The sequence below is a fragment of the Aulonocara sp. 'chitande type north' Nkhata Bay genome, linkage group LG13 (assembly GCF_057382095.1).
Source record: "Aulonocara sp. 'chitande type north' Nkhata Bay isolate Kocher_YH1m ecotype deep benthic linkage group LG13, A_spYH_male_GT1.1, whole genome shotgun sequence".
In the NCBI taxonomy this organism is placed as follows: domain Eukaryota; kingdom Metazoa; phylum Chordata; class Actinopteri; order Cichliformes; family Cichlidae; genus Aulonocara; species Aulonocara sp. 'chitande type north' Nkhata Bay.
In genome coordinates, this window is record NC_141356.1 from 11,010,085 (window position 1) to 11,031,620 (window position 21,536).

Genomic DNA, 21,536 nt, shown 5'->3' on the forward strand with positions numbered 1-21,536 from the left:
ATCCATCTTTCCCTTGAGCCCACGTCATGCTCGTCTACACATGTGCTCATCTACAGCGGCTCAGCACGATTTATAGTTCAAAATAATCCTTCTGTGTCTGACATGGGTTCATGCAGTTTATCAGCTAACTGAAACAAGCCGTTTTAGCTCCTCCCCCTTTAACGCTGCCTTTTCTGAGCCTCGTAATCTGACTGCCGGGACCAGCAGGTGGGTGGGGCTGTGCCCGATTGGACGTCCCAGCACGCGATGCAAAGCCAGATGTCGCTGGCCGTGAGGGGTTGCAGACAAACAAGAATTATTTCAGGTTTACTGTGCACACACACACGCAGCTGAAACTGCACGTGTGGCTCAAACTTCCATGTTATCGCACATGTCAGAAACACGGAGCTTTGCTACTTTAGCCATGATAAGCTAACAGGTGCTTAGAAAACCACACACGCTGTCGCTGAGCAAGCTAGCATCAGGAAACTGCACGCGTGTCTTTGCTGTGGGCCACGCTGAAGCTGGACTTCACTTTAACTGTAAGCACAGAGACTGAAGCCGTGCACAGCTCAGCCTGCTGCTGCACGGCCTCTGCAGCCGCTCGCTCGCAGATTCTTCTGCTGCTTCTGGAGGCGTTTGGCTGCATGTAAACCCTGAAGTTACTCAATGACTCCTTTCACAACTCAACCCCCCCCCTGCACAAATACCCCATCTACCACCGTTACCCCCCCCCCCATCCTCCACCCAGCCTGCTTCACACGTCACCATCTCTCCATTTCCAACATCCTCCTCACCGAACAGAAGGTGAAAACGGAGGAAAGTCGGATTCCTGGCTGCGTTTCCTCTCCGTGTGTGTTTGACAGGTTGAGAGAAAGCCGGATGACAGCAGAGCGAAAGAGGAGGTCAGAGATGAATAGCTTCGACAGACAGAAGAAGAAAAAGAAGAGGGGGGGGATTTGGCTTGTAGCGTCGGAAGTCAGAGTCCGGGGGTCAAACTGGGAAAGTCTGAGTGATTTAACGTCATGCGAGCGTGAGGAGAATACAGCAGGAAGGCCGACAGACCGACTCGCTCTCCTCTCAGAATTCAAAATGTGGAAACTCGAGAGCATCAGAAACACCTTCGACTGTTTAACGTTCACCCGGATTTATGGATTTCTGGGATGATTCGACATAAATGCAGTTCAGCGTGCTCTGAGCAGACATCTGTGAAAAAGAAACAGGTTGTCTTAAAAGGGGGAGGAGCTAAAACTGGTGGTTCAGACAGATGATGAAGTGAGGGGCAGCACTGAGGCTCAGTATAAGAGAAAGAAGGATTATTATGAGCTTTGAATCATCCTAAGCTGCTGATCATCATCATCATCATCATCTCCTCCTCTCTATCCTCTGCTGACGTCTTAAAGAGTCGCGCTGCTGTTTTTATATATTTGGTGTGACGTGTACGCGGCGCCTCCGATGACACACATCTGTTTAAAAAAAGCTCGACCAAGACAGAAACGAGAGCGCTGGAAGCCGATCTGGTTTGAAGTGAAGCAGACAGAGGAAGGTTAATGATTGCCAGAGCCATAAACGCCTCATTTCATCTCCACAGAGAAGGAATAAACGTTTTAGATAAGATGAGGGGGAGAGTGGAGACGCCCGGCAGCTGCTGCTGTGCAGCGAGGACAGCACAGAGCTTTTGTCCATGAACGGCTTGGTTTCATCAGCCAGAGCCGAGGAGTTTACCTCCATCTGCACGTTCACAAACATCAGAGACATTTTACAAGGTGGACAATGGCTGAAAAGCAGAAAGTCTTTCGCTTATTTTCACGATTTGTTCAGACCCGAATGACCCAAAGTGGGTTTAAAAAAAAAAAAGAAGTCCAATGCGATTCCATCAGTGCAGGCGGGGAAGGACGAAACAGACGTGACTCCGTCCTGACGTCGAACCCTCATAAAGACATATTTGAGATAACTTAAAAACGTCTCGTTCTCGGCGCTTTGGTGAGTGTTTCTAATATTTAGTCACATTAAAGTCACCTGATGATCAGTTCAGGTCACGTATGATTGTTTTTATGAAGCTGTTGATGGAATATTTCGTCCCAGTGACCCACCGCACCCCCGTGACTCTGAATGGTAAACATTTCTCCAGTTTCTGCTACTCCTTCAAAATAAAAGCCCTGACAGCGACGTAACCCACCAGTCTCTCTCCCGACAGGACCTCCAGCAGCTTGATGAGCATGCGTCCGTCCCTCAGGTCCATGTAGAGGTCGGTGATCCGACAGGAAACTCTGGACAGGTGGGAGTTCACCCACTTAGTGAAGGTCTTCTTCTGCACCGCCTCACGCTCATCTGAGAGAGACACAGAGACAGAGAGAGAGAGTGAGACACGATAATCACAGCCAGGAGTCTCCGAGCGTCCTGCTCGTCTCTGCAGGGTTTGGATGTGAACACGTGTGTGTTTACATATCTTTGTGGGGACCAACATCCTGGTCCTCACGAGTTTGAAGGGATTTTTCAGACAATGTGGTTTTAGTGACAGAGTTACAATTAGGTTATGGTTAGGTTTAGGGTCAGGCGTTCATATTTGATGGTTAGGGTACGCGGCTAGGGAATGATGTCCCCACAAGGATATAAATACACACGTGAGTGTGTGTTCTCCTGTGCTGGATAAAGCAGACTAAACCTGAACTCTGCTCGTGCTCACACAAACACGCAGCAGATGAAGTGTCGCCTGATGGCTCACACCTGCAGCAGAGTTTATTTCCCACGAGCCTGCTGGTTATTGTTATCGCCCACACACACACACACACACACACACACACACACACATTTATTTTCTAGTGGACAGCTCGAGGATCAGCCTCCAGTTTTTGGCTCTTCGGTGCGGTCGACGACATCTGGGACCAGACTGTTTCGCTCGAGTCGATCGAAGCGCACACTTACATAATTCAGACAACAGACGATGGATTCAAACTCAAAGGTCCTTTTCACAAACTGGGGCCAAACAAAACCAGAAGTCTAAAACGATCCCTCACCTACCATCTATTCTACTGGACAACGTGGCTTTGCATGAGTGACACTTCATAATAATCTAGGGTCTACTCCCGGGCCTCGGTGCAGCGCCATCAGTCTGACGCTGTCTTTATAGAAACAGAACAAACAGAGCTGCAGAGTGTTTGAGCTTTTGTTTAATGTTTTAAACGAGCTCTTCGTCACACGTGTCTGTCGCCGCAGCTCGAACACGGCGGCGCGTGAACTCAGGAGGTCACAGGAGGAAGTTTCACAACTGGCACCACACCCACACATCCTCCACCCACAGCTGCTCTGTGCGTGCTTTCACACGCCGCTGACTTCTGAACTCACTGTGAGGATTCAAGCAGTGAAGACAGAGGTCAAAGGTCACGGCCGGCTGACACTCTAGCATGCCACGTTTTAAGTGGAGCTGCTTTAAAGTGCTGATTACTAACTGACCACACCAAAGGCTTTATGTGGACAAAAAACACCCGGGGTACTGTGGGGGGCGTGGCCTCTCTGACCCGTTATCGAACAGGTTGGTTTTGAATGATTGCAGATTTTAAACTTCTCGCATCGTCGCTGTACAACGTCTGCAGTCATACACGGTGGTTAAAGTCACTCCCGCAGATAAAAACACGGCACCGACAGATTCTTCGAGTCGTCTTCCAACACGAAGCTCTTCCTCCACACCGGACTGAACTCAGCCTGACCTCTGCAGGGAAACTGGGCCGATAAGATTTGCCCAGTCCAACAAACGTTCACACAAATCCACGACCTTCGCGCTGTGTTGTTATTTTGCAGCAAGACAATGGCCTCAGTGTTGAATGGCCTTCAGCGGAGACGCTCCGATATCAAACTGGAGCTGCTGGAAGACGCCACGAGGTCTACAACTGCCCAGATATCAACAGGAAGAAGCAACGAGGACGACTGGAACAAACAGTCTGCACAAATCTATGAAACCTGCTGTTTTCTGGCTTTAACGCTCAGATCGGATCGAATGAGCCTTTTTAAATGGAAGCTGCAGGTTCAGTGAGCAAAATGTAAATTTGTTCCAGAGATAAAACCACAACAGTGCAGCTGATAACACTTCAACGCCGCCCTCACTGCGAGAACATCGGCACTGAGAACAGCAAACAGCCATCTGCGCTCTGACTGCTGGAAAGGCTGGAAATACCCTCCGCTCTCCGAGGGTACTCGGTGACGACGCCTCCCGGCCTCTCCAGTTTCACTCTGATGCACATTTGCGAGGTCGGGATGAGAAACATCCAAACGGATCCACATCTGGATCTTACAAACACTCTGAAAGTCAACAAAAACTAAACTGAAGAAACATTTCAGCCAAACGAACCCTCACACCGTATAGTCACTGTGGTAGAAAAACTAAAATCCTGTGCGAACTGTAGAATGAAGTGACACCAAAGTGTCAGCAGCCTATCACCCTGCAGGCTTCCCACATGGAGTAAGGCTGAGATCATCATCAAAGTTTTCACCGAGCGAGCGGCGCTGCAAGCCGTGGATTCATCAGGCCGGAGGTCAGCTGGTGCATTCAGAAAATCTGCATCATTAGCCTAAATGTTTGGGTGTAGCAGGGGTGTAGTGTCTGCAGATTGAGCGTGGCGGCCCGCGCTGCCTGCACAGGCTCGTTTGTTTCCTGCACGAGAGACATCATCACATGAGAGTTAAACTCGCCGAGAGAACCGAGCGTCTTATCTCCATCTTCATGCTTCCTACTGCAGGGTGTGTGTGTGTTCATGTTGGGGCTTCCCCTTCCTGTGCTCAGAAAGCAGCAGATGCTCGTCCCAGCAGGAGAATGTGTTCACTCACACACACACACACACACACACACACACACACACACACACACACACACACACACACACGTCGGCTATTCATATCTTGTGGGGACATCTAGCCACTTGCCCTAACCGTAACCCAACTGTAACCTGACACTAAAACCACATTTTCAGTCTATGGGGACCTGGATTTTGGTCCCCATAAGTATAGTAAAATTCCACTTTTTGGTCCCCACAAAGATATGAATACACACTCACACACACACTTTCGGTATGACGCTGCTTGTGTCGTTTGCCTTGAGCACGGCTCACCTCCAGTTATGAGAAATACTCGAATATTCTCGCGGGCTGCCAACAGTCGCAGCGTTCCCGCCCGGCTGCATTCCTGCAAATGCTTTTCTGTCTAATCTTTGAGCTCCTGTCTGGAGGAAACAGCAGGTCTGCTTTTATTTGGTTTTATTTTAGTTTTAGCAGGAAATGCACCCGAGCACCCAGAAACAACCCTCAAACATTTAGACCCCGCCCCTTTAAGGAGTCTTCTCTCTTCTGATTGGACCACTCAGAGTGCACTTTATGGAGAGGAGCTGCTCAGCCATGAAGCTCCCAGCATGCTGATGTTAATGTGAGCAGGGTTGGAGTCATCAGCTTTTACGCACTCGGCTACCTCGCTCTAACGTTCCCGCATTCCACGATAAATCAGCTGATCGCGCGTCCGGTACCACGCTCAAATCCAGTGAGGGCAGCCTGCACGGCTCTCTGCCCGACTTCTACACCTGCAGTGGGACTGAGAACATCTGTATTCACAGTGTGTGAATGTGGCCAAACACTTTCGACCATTTTAACATAAATTTCAACAAACTGATTCTTTAAATGTTCATTTTCACGACGAGCTTCAGGAAAAACGATTATTTTTCCAGTTTTTTGCAGAGTTTCCTGCAAATTTCACAAATGTCTGTAATTTTTTTCACGCCAAGTGATTTCAGGTGACGGGAGGCCCCGAGGTAAACGCAGTGTTACCATCTGCTAACGCAAAGCTACACAATCTCACCCTGACAGACACACACAGCTAAGCAGAAGTCAATGTCACAGGCTTCAGTTTCCTCACAGATACTGCTGAGCACACAAGAAGCAGCTGTGTGCGCTTCATTAGGCCTGCAGGAGACAGTGGTGTATTGATGGGGCGGGTCAATAACACACACACACACACACACTTTGAGGATGACCTTAACCTGAGCCTGAGGAAGTACACACAAACCAGACAGGGGCATGGCGTGATTCGTCCCCACTGAGACAAAAAAAGGAACACACACACACACACACACACACACACACACACACACACACAGAGGAATGTAGAGCATGAGCATCATGTGAGGCGCATCACTGCTCGTATCATCGTGTGAATGCGGCGCTCTCATAAACATGATCACGATGCATCATGGGAAGTCTAGGTCGACACGAGCTCATGACGGCGTTTGTGGCGTTCGTCCGAAATTTGAAAATGTTTCATCCTCAAAAAGTAGATAAAAATAAATAAATAAAATACATAAAAAAAGAAAGAGGAAAAATAATAAACGTAACCAGAGGGGACCTTAGGGGGGATTAAATGTAGAGCAAAGGTTGCAAGGAAGGAAAGGATTAGAGAGAAGAGGAAACCAGAGGAAGAAGAAACAAACAAGAAAGAAGAAAGATGGAAACAAGGAAATAAAAGAGCAAAGCATTCTGAATTCAAATGATAAGAGTCAAAAGAGGAGAGGAAGTGAAAGCAAGAGCAAGGGTGAAAGAGAGGAAAGGAAACAAGCCAAGAAAGATAAAGAGCTAATAATATGATATGATCATTATCATAATTGTCAGTGATTATTTAATGTATTTAATGTTATTATATTAATATATATTAAATAGTTTGAAATGTTAAAAAAAAAAAAAAGATAAAGAGAGGAAAAGTTACAGGAAACGACAGAGAAGAAGAAAGGAAAGGACAGAGGTGAGGAAGAGGAAGTGAAGGTTGAGAGGACAGAACGGACAAAATGTTTGTCCTGAAGATTCAAACAACATCCAGTCGATGTTTCACGACGCAGACGAAGAACGAGCGCCATCATCATCATCATCGGCGTCGTCCCGACCTGCCGTCATGGTCGCGTTCAACACCGACAGCTTTTTATTTTCAGGCTGTGAGAAACGAGCACAGCGAACATGACATTTCACCAAACATGCCAGCTGCGTTCCCCTGAGAGTGTGTGTGTGTGTGTGTGTGTGTGTGTGTGTGTGTGTGTGTGTGTGTGTGTGTGTGTGTGTGTGTGTGTGTGTTTGGTTTACAGCGGGAATCAATCGTTTCTTTATCGTCACGTGGGCGTGATGGAGGGGATTTTTTAGGAAATGTCTGAGCGCTTACTTTAGTTTTTACTGCTTTCCCCTCATCCAGTAATGACTAATGAAGCTTTCTATGCAACTATGACCACACACACACGCACACACACACACACACACACACACACACACACACACACGCACGCACGCACGCACGCACGCACGCACACGCACGCACACACGATGTGATGCAGAGATAAAAGGCTCAGATTAGCTTCAGTGAAGAAAGTTTAACTAATACGAGTCACAAATGTGTGAATGTTACAAAAAACATTTCAGAATTTTACAGAAATGTAACATAAATTTATAAAACTGCCAAATATTTAGACAGAGACGCTGATCCGCGACACACGAGCTTCATCACTTTTACAAAGGTTTCGCCAAAATGGCCACAAGGAACCTTTAACGTGAAAATGTCTCAGGAGGCGGCGGCGAGCGAGGAGTGTCAGACAGGCCGAACACATCAAACATCTGTTTCCACTAACAGAGAGAGACAGAGAGGCTCTCTGACACACGGGCCTGCGTTTCCATATCCAGGCCAGTCCTGACGGATCGTATGACATTCCCAAACACGCACGATCGTATAACCCTGTCAAAACACACACTTCCAGTTCAACAGTTCCAGGATTCCAGCATTCCTGATCTCCCACAGGAAGCGGAGGCCTCAGAGGATCCCCCCCGTGAGCGAGTGTGGAGGTCGGAACTACTGAGAGCAACAGAAACAAACCGGCAGAAGCTCGGTTTAGTCTGCGATTCCTTCCTGCAGCGGCTGATTGCAGCTCACCTCTGATCCTAAAAGCCGCTCCCCGACTCACACGGATCCACACGGGCCATTCAGCAGATCCGCTCCATGATGCAACTCTGGCTTCAAACTTCCCTCTCGTTCATCACCTGAGCGCTCAGGTCCTCTCTCACACCGAGGGCGGCGACCTTATGAAGCACCTGGAGGTGACGCCTGCATGCAGTCACCTGACAGACACCTGAGTGCAGCACAAAGCCCCGATCACTGCTGTTTAACCTCCACACAAAAGGAGGAACTCCCAGTTCGTCTGTGCTCAGGTGTGTCTGGATGAGGCAGGTAACTGTCACCCGTGTCTGACAGCACAGACTCACTTTATGCAAATCTCACCTGCAGGTCAGGTTTGTTTTGACGTCCACAGAATCTGCAGGTGTTTGATCTCATTTTGTGCAACATCTCTGCGTGCATGTGTGCATGCGTGTGTGTGTTAATAATGAGCACAGATGTTCAGCAGAAAACTAAAACCTTCATTCACAGAAACTCAGACAGCAGGAGCCTGGCAGCCAATCACAGGGCACAATACTGGGGCCTGTCATCCAATCACAGCGCCCTCTCCTTCCGCCTGAATGGCTGATGTGACACAGAGCGGCAGTGTGTTCCCGTGAGGAGGGGGAAGCGAGCCAGATTTGGGGACAGAGGAGCATTGAGAGGCGAGGACACAGGCTGATTATCGACCGTTAAACCGACCGAGGCCATATGTGGCGCCGACTCAGCGCTGCCTCCGGGCAGGACGGATCGCGGCTATCCCTGTCCACGCCGGTGCAGACTCATCTTCACCGCTGTACCCCTGCAATTTAATTGGACAGAACTCGAATCAGTCAGGAGGTCGTTGGACCGTTGGGTTCCTGACGTCACAAGGCCGATGAGGAGACGCTTCCTGCTGCTGAGCTGCAGCGTCTCGTGAGCAGCACAACATGCTGAGACCTTTTTATACTGCGAGCTCGTCTCCTCGGACGGAAAACGCAGAAATGACGCCGCTGTTAGAAACGGGAACCGTCCGAACTGTCCAATCACAACCAACGCCATGGCCCCGCCTTTCCTGTGAACGGTGTTTCTCAGAGAGGACGCTGTGCCGTTTCGCTGCTTTGCCCATCAGAGCCACTGAGCACGCTCAGTCCATCTCCAAACAGCAGACCTTAGCCCCACCTTAGAGCCGGAGTTCCCGTTGTTCGAGCTTATTCTGATTGCTGCTGTTGTGTTTTCGCAGGAATGTTAATGGTTCATGTCGATGAGCCGACCCTCGTTTTCATCCGGGAAGATGACTTCATGTCACCGAGCAGAACGCCAACAAGATGCAGCTCGTTTCTCCGCCCCCACCCCTCGCCGGGACATTCACGCCGACAGTTTGTCTGATTTTTAGCAGAAACTGTCGACAAACAGCAAACTCGAACTTTTCAACCTTCTGTGACTCAAATCTTCTAAATCCAAAGTGCTTCAGTCCTTATTTACCAGCAGTAATCTCGGTCCAGCTCTAGTTAAAAACACTGAACTTTATTATCTTTAGTCGCAGGACTCAAAGAGTCCGAGAGAGTCTGTGAGCAGTCGGTTTGATCTCAGGGTCATTATGCACGCACTTCATTAATCTTCTTCACTATTCGGATTCAAGAAGGAAACACTGCTTATATTAGATTATAATGCATTTCAAAAACACACCTGATAAAGGCCTTTAAAGGAAAGCGTATCTGGGAGTTTGAGGAAAGGAAGCCAAAGCTCAGACGGGATGTTACAGACGCAAACACGGTGAAACAATAGTTTCTGTTTGCTGCTCTGACAGATTTAGAAACGGCTGCTTCCTTTCAGACGTCGTCTCCTTTTCCAAAACTTTATCTTTTCCATTTTTTTGTTGCTGCAGGCCGTTGCGTGTTTTCTGTGTTTATAAAATGAGGCGTTTTCAGTTTTAGCCTCATGCTTTGTGCTTCAGGATCATCTGAGGCCTGAGGCGTGTGTGCACGTCTGCAGAAGAATGAATCTGGTCAGTTATCAGCACTCGTGCTTTGTTTTGGCCTGTGTGTATGTTTTTGTATGATGTACAGACAACCATCAGTGGAGCGTAATAACTCTTGCATTAACTTCCTGTTGCTTCACGATGAGATCCTCTGGAAGTTCAGCTCAGGACCAAATCCAAAAATCCTGCCTGTGTTTAGATTTGACTGACAAAGTCCAAACTCGCAGCTGAAGCTCATCCTTCCCCTCTTCAGGTCGTGCATTAACATCCTGCTCTGCGAGAAGTCAAATAAACGAGGACGTCAAAGAGTCCTCTAATGACCCAACGTTTAACGTCTGATTAAAGTCTCTGTGGCTCCTCGCGCCGAGCCAACAGCGGCACGGATTCCTTACACACAGTCTGACCTTCGAGGCAACACGCCGGCTCTGATAGAGCAGCCAAACCCTTCTAACACTCACATTCCTGCAGTAGGTCATTACACAACACCAGAGATGAGATAAGATCACTCGCTCTGACAAAACACGCGCTTACGAAATCACTGAAGTCTCATTCCCACACCTGCTCGCCCGAAAACACTAAAGACACACAAAGAAGAGTGTGAGTGAGTGAGTGAGTGTGTGTGTGTGTGTGTGTGTGTGTGTGTGTGTGTGTGTGTGTGTGTGTGTGTGTGTGTGTGTGTGTGTGTGTCATGCTGTTCCTGTCACGCTGACAGCTGAATAAAGACTCCATGCCTTCCTCCTTCCTCTCTTTCTCTACACGTCAGGAGCCGGCGAGGCTTTTCAGCGCCACTGTCACCCACAAACAAAGCCGAGCTCACGAGCAGAGCCGTCAGTGTGTGTCCGCGCCGTCGGACGCCAGGAAATGCACGCCGTCGATATAAATCAACTTTTCCTTCATTACAGAAGCTTCACCGCAGCGCCCGGATGCGTGGCTCCAAGTATTGGTCGGCGCTGTAACGCTGACGAAGCCGGCTCACAACAGCGACCGTCACAGCCTCGCGTCAGGATCAATCACCCTGATTATCAATGATAAATAAGTCGGAGACGACTGGGTCACAAGCTGCTGCTGCTCCTCTCCGAGGTCACGTGACATCGCCGCTGAGGGATCACGTGTTCCCCGACGGGTCGCCAACCTGTCTGCAAACGCTCGCCAACGAGGCACGGAGCAGCAGTAAAACCCGAGAACGTTCGCCTTCAAAGTAAAAGCTTGCGGCTAACATGTTTCAAAAGGTGTGACTTTTACTTTGAAAGCAGCTCCGTTTCCTGTTTGTGTCAGTTTGACTGCTGCTGAGAGATCCGTGTATCCGTGTTTAGCTAACGGGTCGTTTTTCACATTTAACAAATTATTTTTGTTTGTTTTGATGACTTTTATTCTGACGTTTGATGATTTGAACTCAGACCTCAGTAACTGCGTTTCGTTCCCTGATGACAGTCATGAATCCTTGAACTTGGGGCACTTGTTTTAGCGCCCGGTGCTCGCAGACTCATGCACGGCCGGGCCTCGTTCACACGACGTGTGGTTAGTGGTCACATGACCGGACTGATACGAGTCCTAAAACCTTCTGTAATGACGTCTGCGCTTCAGATGCCTTCACAAGAATAATCTACAACAGAAAACATTCGACGCCTGGTTCAACAACTCCGAAGCTACAACTGTCCCAGACGAGGCGCTGGCTCCGTGCTGGGAGGTCATGAGGTCATGGCGTTCTGCCATAAGTCGTCATTTTACGTCAGCAACGGAGAATTTAAGGTTTGTGGAACCCGGGTATGCAAGCCGTGGTTGGCGTCCCTGTGGTGTGGCGCTCTAAAGGCCCACGTGGGGGCAGATTCTGCGTACAGGCTGTAAAGGTGTTCACAGACACAGAAACCAGCGTCTGCTCTGAAGCTGCTGTGATGACTGATTATTAACCAGATGTGTTTAATGAATAATCAGCTCACAATAAAATAGGCGTCGCGGGTGGATGTGCTGCTCCGTCTGCAGCTGATGAATGGAGAACATTGTGATTTATTAAAAGCTCCTGACGTGAAATTATCACCGCGAGCAGCTTCCAGATCAGCTGACGGTTTCCTGTTAGTCTGGAGGGATTTTAAAGCCCTGCTGCTCGTTCATGAAGGACTCTGTGGGTTATTTCCACTGCTGCTCAGTCGTGACCATCCAGACCTCGGAGGTGGTCTGAGACGGGTCCGATTACGGCCCCCTGAGTCCTGAGAACACCTGGAGAAGCAGCTTCAGGCTCGAGCTCAGGAAATCAGAAAGAAGAGTCAATAAATCTGCAAACTCTCAGTTTTATTACAGAAGCGCTGGTGCTTACTTCACTCCCTTAACGTGCTTTAAATGCATGTTCACTGAAAGCAGCTCTGTTGGATGAGTCATGTGGCTTTCCGGTGGTTGAGCGCAGAAAACCCTCAGAAACTGATTAGCAGCATCTGAAGCGCCGTGACGAGGTTTGTGGTCTGAGGTGAACTTCTCTCTTCTCAAACAGCTGTGTGCAGCTGTGGACACAAACAAACACGTTACCTCTGTTTATTTTTAGCTTTTATGCATCTCTCTCTCTGGGCTCAGACTGGCCCCGCCCCCTCTGCGAGCGTGCTCAGTGGAGCGTCCCTATGAAAGAGTCCTTTCAAGCTGCAGATCTGCGAGTGGAAACGGACTGAGACTTGAAACGCACAGCTCCGTCCTGAGACGCTTCCTCGTGCCACCTTCAGGCTCTCAACAATCACTCCATTCTGCTCCCGCCTCCGACGCCGCTGGTTCCTGCGTCCGTCGTCACCACCAAGCTTTCATTTCATCCAGAAATGATGGCGGCTATCAAAAACAGGACAAACTAACCAAATATTTTCTTCTAGAGATCGAAGAAAAACTCCAGTTTAATCATTGAGCTTTGATGGCGAAGGCCTTTAAGTCGCGAGGCTCCACGTCATGCTGAAGGTTACAGCTGATGGTGGGAGCCCGCCCCAGCTGTCAGGGGGCAGGAGGGGGGTAGATCCTGCACAGCTATGGAGCTGGGTTTTGTCCAACTTTTAATCTAATTTCCGGCTTTATAGAGTTAAAGAGAGGACTTTGCACATCATCAGTCATACAGAGAAGTTCCTGAATCTTAAATCAGCGCTGAAAAGATTTCCAGACAAACTCCTGCATGAGCTCATCAGACGCTGAGCTCCAAGGATCGGCCTCGAAGATTTGCAGCACTAAATCTTTCTGTTTGCAAAAACGTACGAGTGGAAAAATCTCAGTGCAATCAAAGCCTGCGATGATCAAATAAAAGCATATATACTCAACACACCCAGCAGCCGATCCCTTTGGAACTGTGACGGGGGGCGGGGCGAGCAGGAAACCACCAGGACTGTCACACAATCTACTTCCAACCAATCAGTCGGTGTCATTCACCGAACCATGAAAACACACTTTGGCTTATGAAACACATGAAATGGCCCCGGAGGAGCTTAGCATCCTGTGCTAACGGCATCACGGGCCGGGTTCAGCGAGTCGTCCCGAACGCAACTCGACACGGGCCGAGGGAGAGGAGCAAGGCCGCATCTCACCCCGCCTTTGTGTGAATTTCATGAAAGGAGCTTCCTTTAATTTCACTAAGAGGGTGGAGGTAGGAGGCGGGCCGGGCGGGGGCGCCGGGGGCGCCCGCAGACGCTCTGCAGAAGCTCATGAAACATTGATGAGGCGGCCGAGGTGTTTTCTTTCTTTTTAGAGACACAGAGAGGGAGGGACGCGGCGAGCTCGGATCATGTTAGACACCCTCCCCACACCACCCACCCCCTCTAATACCCCCCCTCCACCACCGCGCAGAGCTCAAGGAATCCCAAACCACCGAGATGTGTGCTGATTGGCTGACTCAGGACCACGGAGGAGGGGAGGGGGATGATTAGAGCACAGAAGGATGGTGGTTTTGTTTTTGTGAGCAGAGCGTGTCCGAGGGATTTGGCGTTTCAGGAGATGGCGGGTTTTTACAGCGCTACAGTAACCGCTCTGCCTCAGCCTCCGTTTGTTCTACATTCATGTTAGAATCCCGGCGTGAACCACAGCGTGCGCCGCGCACGGCCGCTGGAGCACAACAAAGGACCCGACTCCTTCTGGGTCATTTATTCATCCACACATGCAAACATCAATTACAAACCACGTCTTGTTCAGTTCCCAACAGAAATAAACTCAACCGGACCGGAAACATCAGCGACCAGCATCCATCCACTCAGCATCGCTCTTATTTCCACTGAGCTGGTTTTAAAATGAAGCTCAGGCCACCTGAGACAGACGACCTCCAGGTTTTGGTGGTTTTACAGGGCGGTGGCTCCGCTGTGCTCACTGGACGATCAGGCTCTGTTGATAAGTGACTGCTAACAAAGTTTTGCTAATGTAAATAAAAAACCATTTCCTGTTACCACTTCATCTTTTTATCACACCTTTATCTCTGCACTCTGTCCCGTCATCACGTCTTCTTTGCATCCATCCATCTAAATTCAGTGCAGTTACATATTCATGTATTTATTGATCTTCCCTCTCAGGGAGGGAAATGCAGTCCAGACTCTGATCCCTAAATTTGATTTAGAAACGTCAGGAGGCAGCCGCGGGGTCACGGAGAAGCCGTGTCACATCTGCAGGCCTGGTTCAGGCGTCTTATTAGGATCATTTTTCTTTCTTTGAATGAAATCTTTATAAAATGATGACGTCTGCTCTCCTGAGCCGTTTCAACATCAGCCAGCATCTGTACCAACATGAGTCTGTGCAGCAGGCCGACTCGCTTCCCCCCATAATTATTCTCTTAACTGGAGCAAACATGGCTGACTGCCTCCACGCTCATAACCGAACCACCTGAGCCCCACACGGGACAGCACATGAATTTAGAGCCTCGAATGCCTTCATAAGCACGAGCTAACAAACCCCTCTGAGGGTCGACGTCCTCATGGACTGATTGATGTTTCATCACAGCCCACATTTAGATTCTTCCTCTGCTCTAACAGAACATGCCGCGCAACACTTAAGATAAAACACATCTGATAAGTTCACGTCTGAATGATTTGGTTCTGTGAGCAGGTCAAAAACAGGATAAAGGTCAGCCCTGGTAGGCGGAGCCAGATGAATGACATAAACCAGCATTAACACGCTCACGTAAACATCGAGTGTGACAGATCCCAACATATCAACTCGGTAAGAAGTCATGAAGCAGCCTCTGAACTAAACTCGGACACACGGCACACGCGTGTGCATCAGTAACGCGTGTTACAGCAGGAATCTCAGGACTGAAGAAACCAGGCTTTCAAAGCAGAGTACAGTCTGTGCTCGAGTGCAGACGTTTTCACATTCGGTCAAATTCTTACGACAGAACATCACAAAGACTCAGTGACCTCAGCGTGACCCCCCCCCCCCAACAAAGAAAAAACAGCCAGGAAGCTACTTTCAGACACTCTGGAGGTTTGTGGGCGTCAGCGGGTCGATGAGGCTCCATTAGCCTTCTGCTAAATTCAGCCTGCTGCTAATTTTTAACTGAAGTGTTTGTGCGTGCAAGGACGATTCGATTTTAACGGCTCATATCGATACGAGCGTCCATCGATGAGTCGGGAGGTTAAATGTGTTTACACGCCTGAGCGCCGCTGCTCTCCTTCAGCAACAGAAGACACGCCACTCGCGCTTCCACGCAGGAACGTTTTCCACTCCTGAGTGATTTCTGTCTGACGCATCAGAGAGAAACTTGGGGTTCAGCATCTCGCTCGAGGATACTTTCCTGTGCGGACTGGAGCGGTCTGGGATTGAACCACCAACCGCCCGACATAGCCACCCCACTTCCTACCAACATTCCCGGGTAGAGCCTGTGCTCAGAGCATGTAAGCAGCTCCATCGTACAAACCAAACCAAGCCTTCAGTGTAAACGTGTGGCAGAAAGTTTCCTGCTGCCTGCTGAAAAACACCGACACAGCTCACACACATGCAAGCAAACACAACTACACGGTTTGGTTTCTGGAGCCGACGTACGTCAGCCTGAGATACAGGAGGCTTATTTCCAGCTGCGGATCATGCAAAGCTGCTCCAGTCGAGCTGGAAATAAGCAGAGCGGAACAAAGAAGAAAAACTTCAGCTGTTGGTTTCATTTAGCGATGTCATCGCTGCATCGATTAATAACGGGCACATTCCTGAGCTTTAAGTCAGGAGAGACAAACGGCACGTGTGTCGGGAGGCCAGCATCCTGCTGAGGAGCTCCAGCCTGATTACTTCACAGCTACGTGAAAAAATGTGGGTGTGGGAGCGCCTCCCTGCCTCCCCCGCACCGCTCCTCGGCGAGCGGGTCACCGTCAGCCCGTCAGTTGTGATCAGTGTGTGAACGTGAGGCGCGGTTTATTTGCAGAGGTAAGGTCAAGCTGCTGACTCATCCACAGCCAGCTCTGATTTCATTATAAGGTGATAATGATTAATAAAGTCAGGGCGACACCTGCACGCCTCAGCCACCATCCCAGCGCGACCGCACTCCTCTTTACTTCCTTTTACTTTCTCTGGAGCTCTGCTGCTGCTCTGAAAGCCTCCTACGGCTCCTTCTACTGTTTCAACCCTTCAAGTGTGCAAATGCAAACAAACTGCAGCCCACAGCATTAAAGGAAACCCTAAACCCAGGCCCACACAGCTTTCCCCCGCATGCGCTGCTCCTCACACACTGAGGGCTCCTTGTTTCATCTTACCTTGAAGCTGTTTGAACCTCCCCTCCAGCTGGTTGTAGTTGAAGGCAGCCTGGCCCGAGAATCCGGGGCCGGGGCTGGACCCCCTGACGGGGCTGAGGCTGGGGCTGGGGCCTCGCCCGGGACTGGCAACGTGAGACGGGCCGGGGCATCCGGACCCCGGGGACAGGGGGCCGCCGTAGTCTGAAGTTGGGGAGAGGGGTCCAGGCGCGAGGGGGCCGGGGAGGCCGGCCGTGGCGCTCTGAAGCTCCATGATTAAACTCCACAGAAGACTTAGATGGAGCTCGTCCACATGGAGCAGAAAGTTTATAAGTGAGTCACACAAGCCCGCAGAGGTTATCTCCCCCCAGGATGAGCTCGAGCTCCACGGCGACAAACTTCAGAGCCTCAACTTCTCTGCAGCAGGAGCAGCTTCCAGGTGACCACCGACTCCTTAAGAGTCCTTAGCACAAGAACGTAAAGTGAGTTTAAAGAAGTGATCCCAGTTTTAGCTCCGACACCGAGGGGAACGCTCCCTGCTCCTCAGTCGAGCTGAGAGGAGGACAGAAGAACTGCAGAGTCTCCGTTTCACTAGCGTGGAGCCAACAATCGCTGGCTCAGCAGACGCGCGGCGGCATCATGCTTCTGTTTTCCCTCCATTCATCCATCTGTCAGAGTCTCCGGGGATCACGCCTTCCCCTCAGTTCCACCCATCCTCCGTTCAAACGCACGCTCAGACCCTGCTCGATGAAAAGGTGGAGCAGACGGAGAAAGGAGGTGGAGGGAGGCAGAGAAAGAGTGGTTTGTCCTGCGGTGTGCAGCAGCAGCAGCTCTCAGACACTGAAAACACCTTTCAGCAGACGAGGCGAGAGTGCAGGGGGGAGGGGCCGCCAGAGGGAGAGGCTACTCCCACGGCAGCCAATCACAGTTCAGCGATGATGTCACCCACTCATTGGCATAAGGGGAGGAGACGGAGGAGAGCGAGAGAGGGAGAGAGCGCAGAGGGCCGATCGAGCTGAAGATTAAAGAGGAACTTTAGTCTAATCTGCAGCTTTTTACTGCAAATGTGAAGCAAAAACATTTGATTCTTAAATCTGTGCTTAAACAGCTGCAGGGCGCCGCCTCCACAACACTCATATTTAAATGATCCCGTTTATTTTGTTCTTTGCGTCATGTGAAAAAGGTCAAACTGATAAGATTAAAATTCGCTCTGTGAGTAAATGTTTAAAGAGCCACAGTTTCCCCCCCTGGGAGGGGCAGACGCTTTCAATCAGCCCCAAAACTTTCACCATCCTCAGCCTTCAAACCCCAAAGTGTCCACGTCCCCTGCAGCACCGAGACCCTGAGCAGAAATCGTTTTCAACAAACCGAAGGAAGCAGCCGGGTCTTATCAGACAGTTTTAAACACAGGGATACGTGTTCACAGTAAAACCATCTGCTTCCTGTCAGCTGACCAGCTTCAGTCTGTGGTTCACGCACAAATAATAACGTTATTGAAGGACGTTATTATTTGTGCGTGAGGAGCAGAGATCCAACTTCTTTGGCGATGACGAGTAAAGACAAAGTGGACGTCACAGTGAGCACACGCCTCAGGTTCATATCCACAGGAACAAAATGACTGTTTCAGCTTTGTCTGATTTCCAGCAGCTCTCTGCAGATTTGACAAGTTGTTTTTTTATTTTGAATTATTATTATTGCTGTGATTGACTCTTTGCAGGTCCCAACAGTAAAAATGTCGCCTCGGCCTTCGTTTTGCTGGACCTCAGAAGCCGGAGATGCATAAATACATCATAACATTACAATAAAAAAAACAATAAGCATCACAGAGGAAACCTGGATTAAACTTGAGTCACAATCAGGCTGCTGGGTGTTGAATCGATTATGTTGCAGGTGATTGTGCACGAACCAAACTCATAAACGTTTTAGAGCAGTGTCCAACTCCAGGCCTCGAGGGCCGGGATCCTGCAGGTGTTAGACGTGTCCTTGATCCAACACAGCTGATTCAAATGGCGAAACGACCTCCTCAACATGTCTTGTATTTCTCCAGAGGCTGGTAATGAACTCATCATCTGATTCAGGTGTGTTGACCCAGGGTGAGATCTAAAACCTGCAGGATACCGGCCCTCGAGGCCTGGAGTTGGCCACGCCAGCATTAGAGTGTGAACACACTGATCGACCACAGAGTCACACTTTAAACGCTGCGTCGTTGTTAGAGACACACACAGATTTTTGTTTTTGGCTAAATGTGGCTCTTTTATGATAAAGGCCAAAAACTGTGATGCAGACTCATCAGGTCATAATCTTCATACTGAGTATAAAGCGCACACTCAGCTGTGTGCACTGATTTGCACACACTGTTGCAGAGCTCCTGGTTCTGTTGTATTTAAACACGTTTTGGGTAAGCGCGCCCGCTGCCCCGCCCACGCGCCCTGCACACAGACGGCGAGACTTCCTGGTTCAATCAAAGTCGATAAATAAAAACTTCATTGAGCTTTAATTTTGCTGCAGGTCACGTCTGATGTTTTGCAGTGGAAATTGCTGTTTTGCAGCAATTTCCACTTTGGAGCTCATCTCCTAACTATAAATAAGGTGCAGCTTATCTCATGTCAGACACAGATCAAAAGATAAGTGCAGCGGTGCCCCGAATACCAGCGTTTTACAACCACGCACGTCCTTCAGGTGGACTTTGAAAAGCTGCACAAATATTCTACAGGTCGTGTGTCCAATCCAGGCTCATACGATCCACCTGCAGCTGCTTCAATAAAGTAATATATTCAATAAAAACTTCTTCTTAAACTTATTGAAGGAAACCACATCACTGGGCTCGTGTGTGTGTGTGTGTGTGTGTGTGTGTGTGTGTGTGTGTGTGTGTGTGTGTGTGTGTGTGTGTGTGTTTTAGAGGGGAAAGACGGATACAAAGAAGACGGAAACAGGGTGGAGTGTGTGTGTTACTCCGAGCTCATCACTCACATGCAGACATTCAAACATCCTGAGAAACCCTCAGAGCTAATATTAGAGAACACTGTGGAGATGTTCTTCCTGTCCGAGTCCGGCCTGTACTTCCTGTTTGCTCCCACCGTCCATCAGTGCGTGCACGGACACACACACAGTCATGTTGTCATATCATTTTGGAGACATCTACTTGACGTAATGCTTTCTCTAGCCCCTAATCCTAACGATAACCTAACTGTAACCCTGAAACTAAAACCGCAATTTGAGTCTGAAAAATGCCTCAAACTTGTGGGAACCAGGATTTTGGTCCCCATTAGGGCTGTTGGTGCCCACAAAGATATGTAAACACACACACACACACACACACACACACACACACACACACACACACACACACACACACACACACACACACACACACACTCTGCAGGTTAGGAAAAGGCGGAGGCTGCAGAGCTTGACTTCCTGCGTTACCAACTGGACACACAGGCAACATCGAGGAGATGAAAGGTCAAAGGTCACAGCACTGAGACAATACATGGAACAAATATTCACGTGACCCTGAAATAACTGCGAGCTCCACGGAGACGGGAGCGCGGCTCATCTTTGCACGCGCACATTTGTCATCCTCCAACGATCTGAAGGACAAAAACGAGCCCGAAGTGAAATTGAACTGCAGAGCCAGCCTTTGTTCTCCTCATTAAAACTCCACCCACAGGCAGGTACGCCGTTACACCTTTGTCAGATAAAACGAGAGCAGAGGTCACGCAGACAATGAGGCACAGAGTTCAACCGAGGAAGACTTCCTTTAAGACGGTGCCCTCTGTGACGACTCTAAATCACACCGATTATTATTTATCAGAGTTTTCACTGACGTACATCCTGTTTTAAAGATTTTACATGATCATTATTTGATATTTGGGGTCGTGCACTGGCTGCCAGCTGCCTGAGGCTGTCCAGCGGTTCCCACAGCCGTCTTCAGCAAACAGAAGCTCTGCTGTCACCCTCAGCTTCAGTCACTGAAGGCCATGAGTTTCAGCCAAACGCAGCGTGTGCAGTTAGTGAGTTCAACAAGTGAAATGAGCGTGTCAGAAAACCCCCGAGTAATAGCGAGGAGGGTCAGCGCGATGGCCGACATCTTAGCCAATCCTATTTTACAGCCCCCATAAACATTTTCAAAATAAGCACATTCACATCTCAGCGCAGAGCCGCACAGATACGTTACGTAAGGCAATTAATCTCATTTTAATTTGTCTGATAGTTTATTTCCAGTCATAAAAGAGAGATGATGATTTAATGCTCGTCACTACAAAGTCTCGTGTTGTTAATCAAGAGTAAGATCTATGATGAGGAAATAAAAGCTTCTGATCAAGGATCATTAGTGGCGTCCTGCCTCGTCGTCTGTGCCATCAAGTCTTTATGGCTTTAAAAAAAAAAAAAAAAAAAAAAAAAAAGTGGTGTTGATGAACGTCAAGACAAGCTCTTCCTTACTTCCTGTTCCAGTGGCGGCTCTTCATAGTTCTTAATAGCGAGTAATCCCTGGGAGCTTAAAGCTGCTCTGAACACTCAGTAATCCTGTTTTTTTTTCCCCTACATGGATCTGTGTGACGTCATAGGGAGGAGGACGTCCCTAATATGGTCATATCAGGTACCGACGCTCCACCCATCAGATGTTCAAATTAAGGGGCAGCCAATCAGAAGAAAGCCATGTTTAGAGGGAGAATTTAAAACTGCTATTTCACCCGAGGGGCCGCAGCGAGACACAGGTGGATTATTTTGAACTGTTAATCATAGAAAGCTACTCTAGGAGAGTCCACAGAGTCAAAATAAGCAGAAAAAGGTCCAAGCTGAGTTATTATAAGTTGAGATTATTGACCAAAACAATCACAATAATGACTTTAGCCTTTTTTTAAATGCACTATCAAGCCTCATCCTGCACTATTATTTATCTATAATCTGATTAAAAACATCAGTGAAACTCTAATTCTTATTTCTGAGGAGCTGATGTTTGGAAGCTCAAAGCGATCAGTTATAGTTACACACTGATGCTG

At 48.9% G+C, this 21,536-nt stretch overlaps 1 protein-coding gene across 7 annotated transcripts in view; it reads right to left on the reverse strand.

The window, feature by feature from the left end:
- Nucleotides 1-21,536, reverse strand: part of LOC147315708 (spectrin beta chain, non-erythrocytic 1) — a 101,762-nt gene that overhangs the window by 36,670 nt on the left and 43,556 nt on the right. For 5 of the 7 annotated variants that reach the window (XM_086258698.1, XM_086258703.1, XM_086258699.1 and 2 more), the window contains exon 3: nt 2,159-2,310. In XM_086258698.1, the coding sequence (XP_086114824.1) occupies nt 2,159-2,310 (152 nt within the window). Of the gene's footprint in view, nt 1-2,158; nt 2,311-16,557; nt 17,361-21,536 lie in introns of those variants that run through there. The other 2 variants (XM_086258697.1, XM_086258696.1) reach the window with 1 other exon arrangement.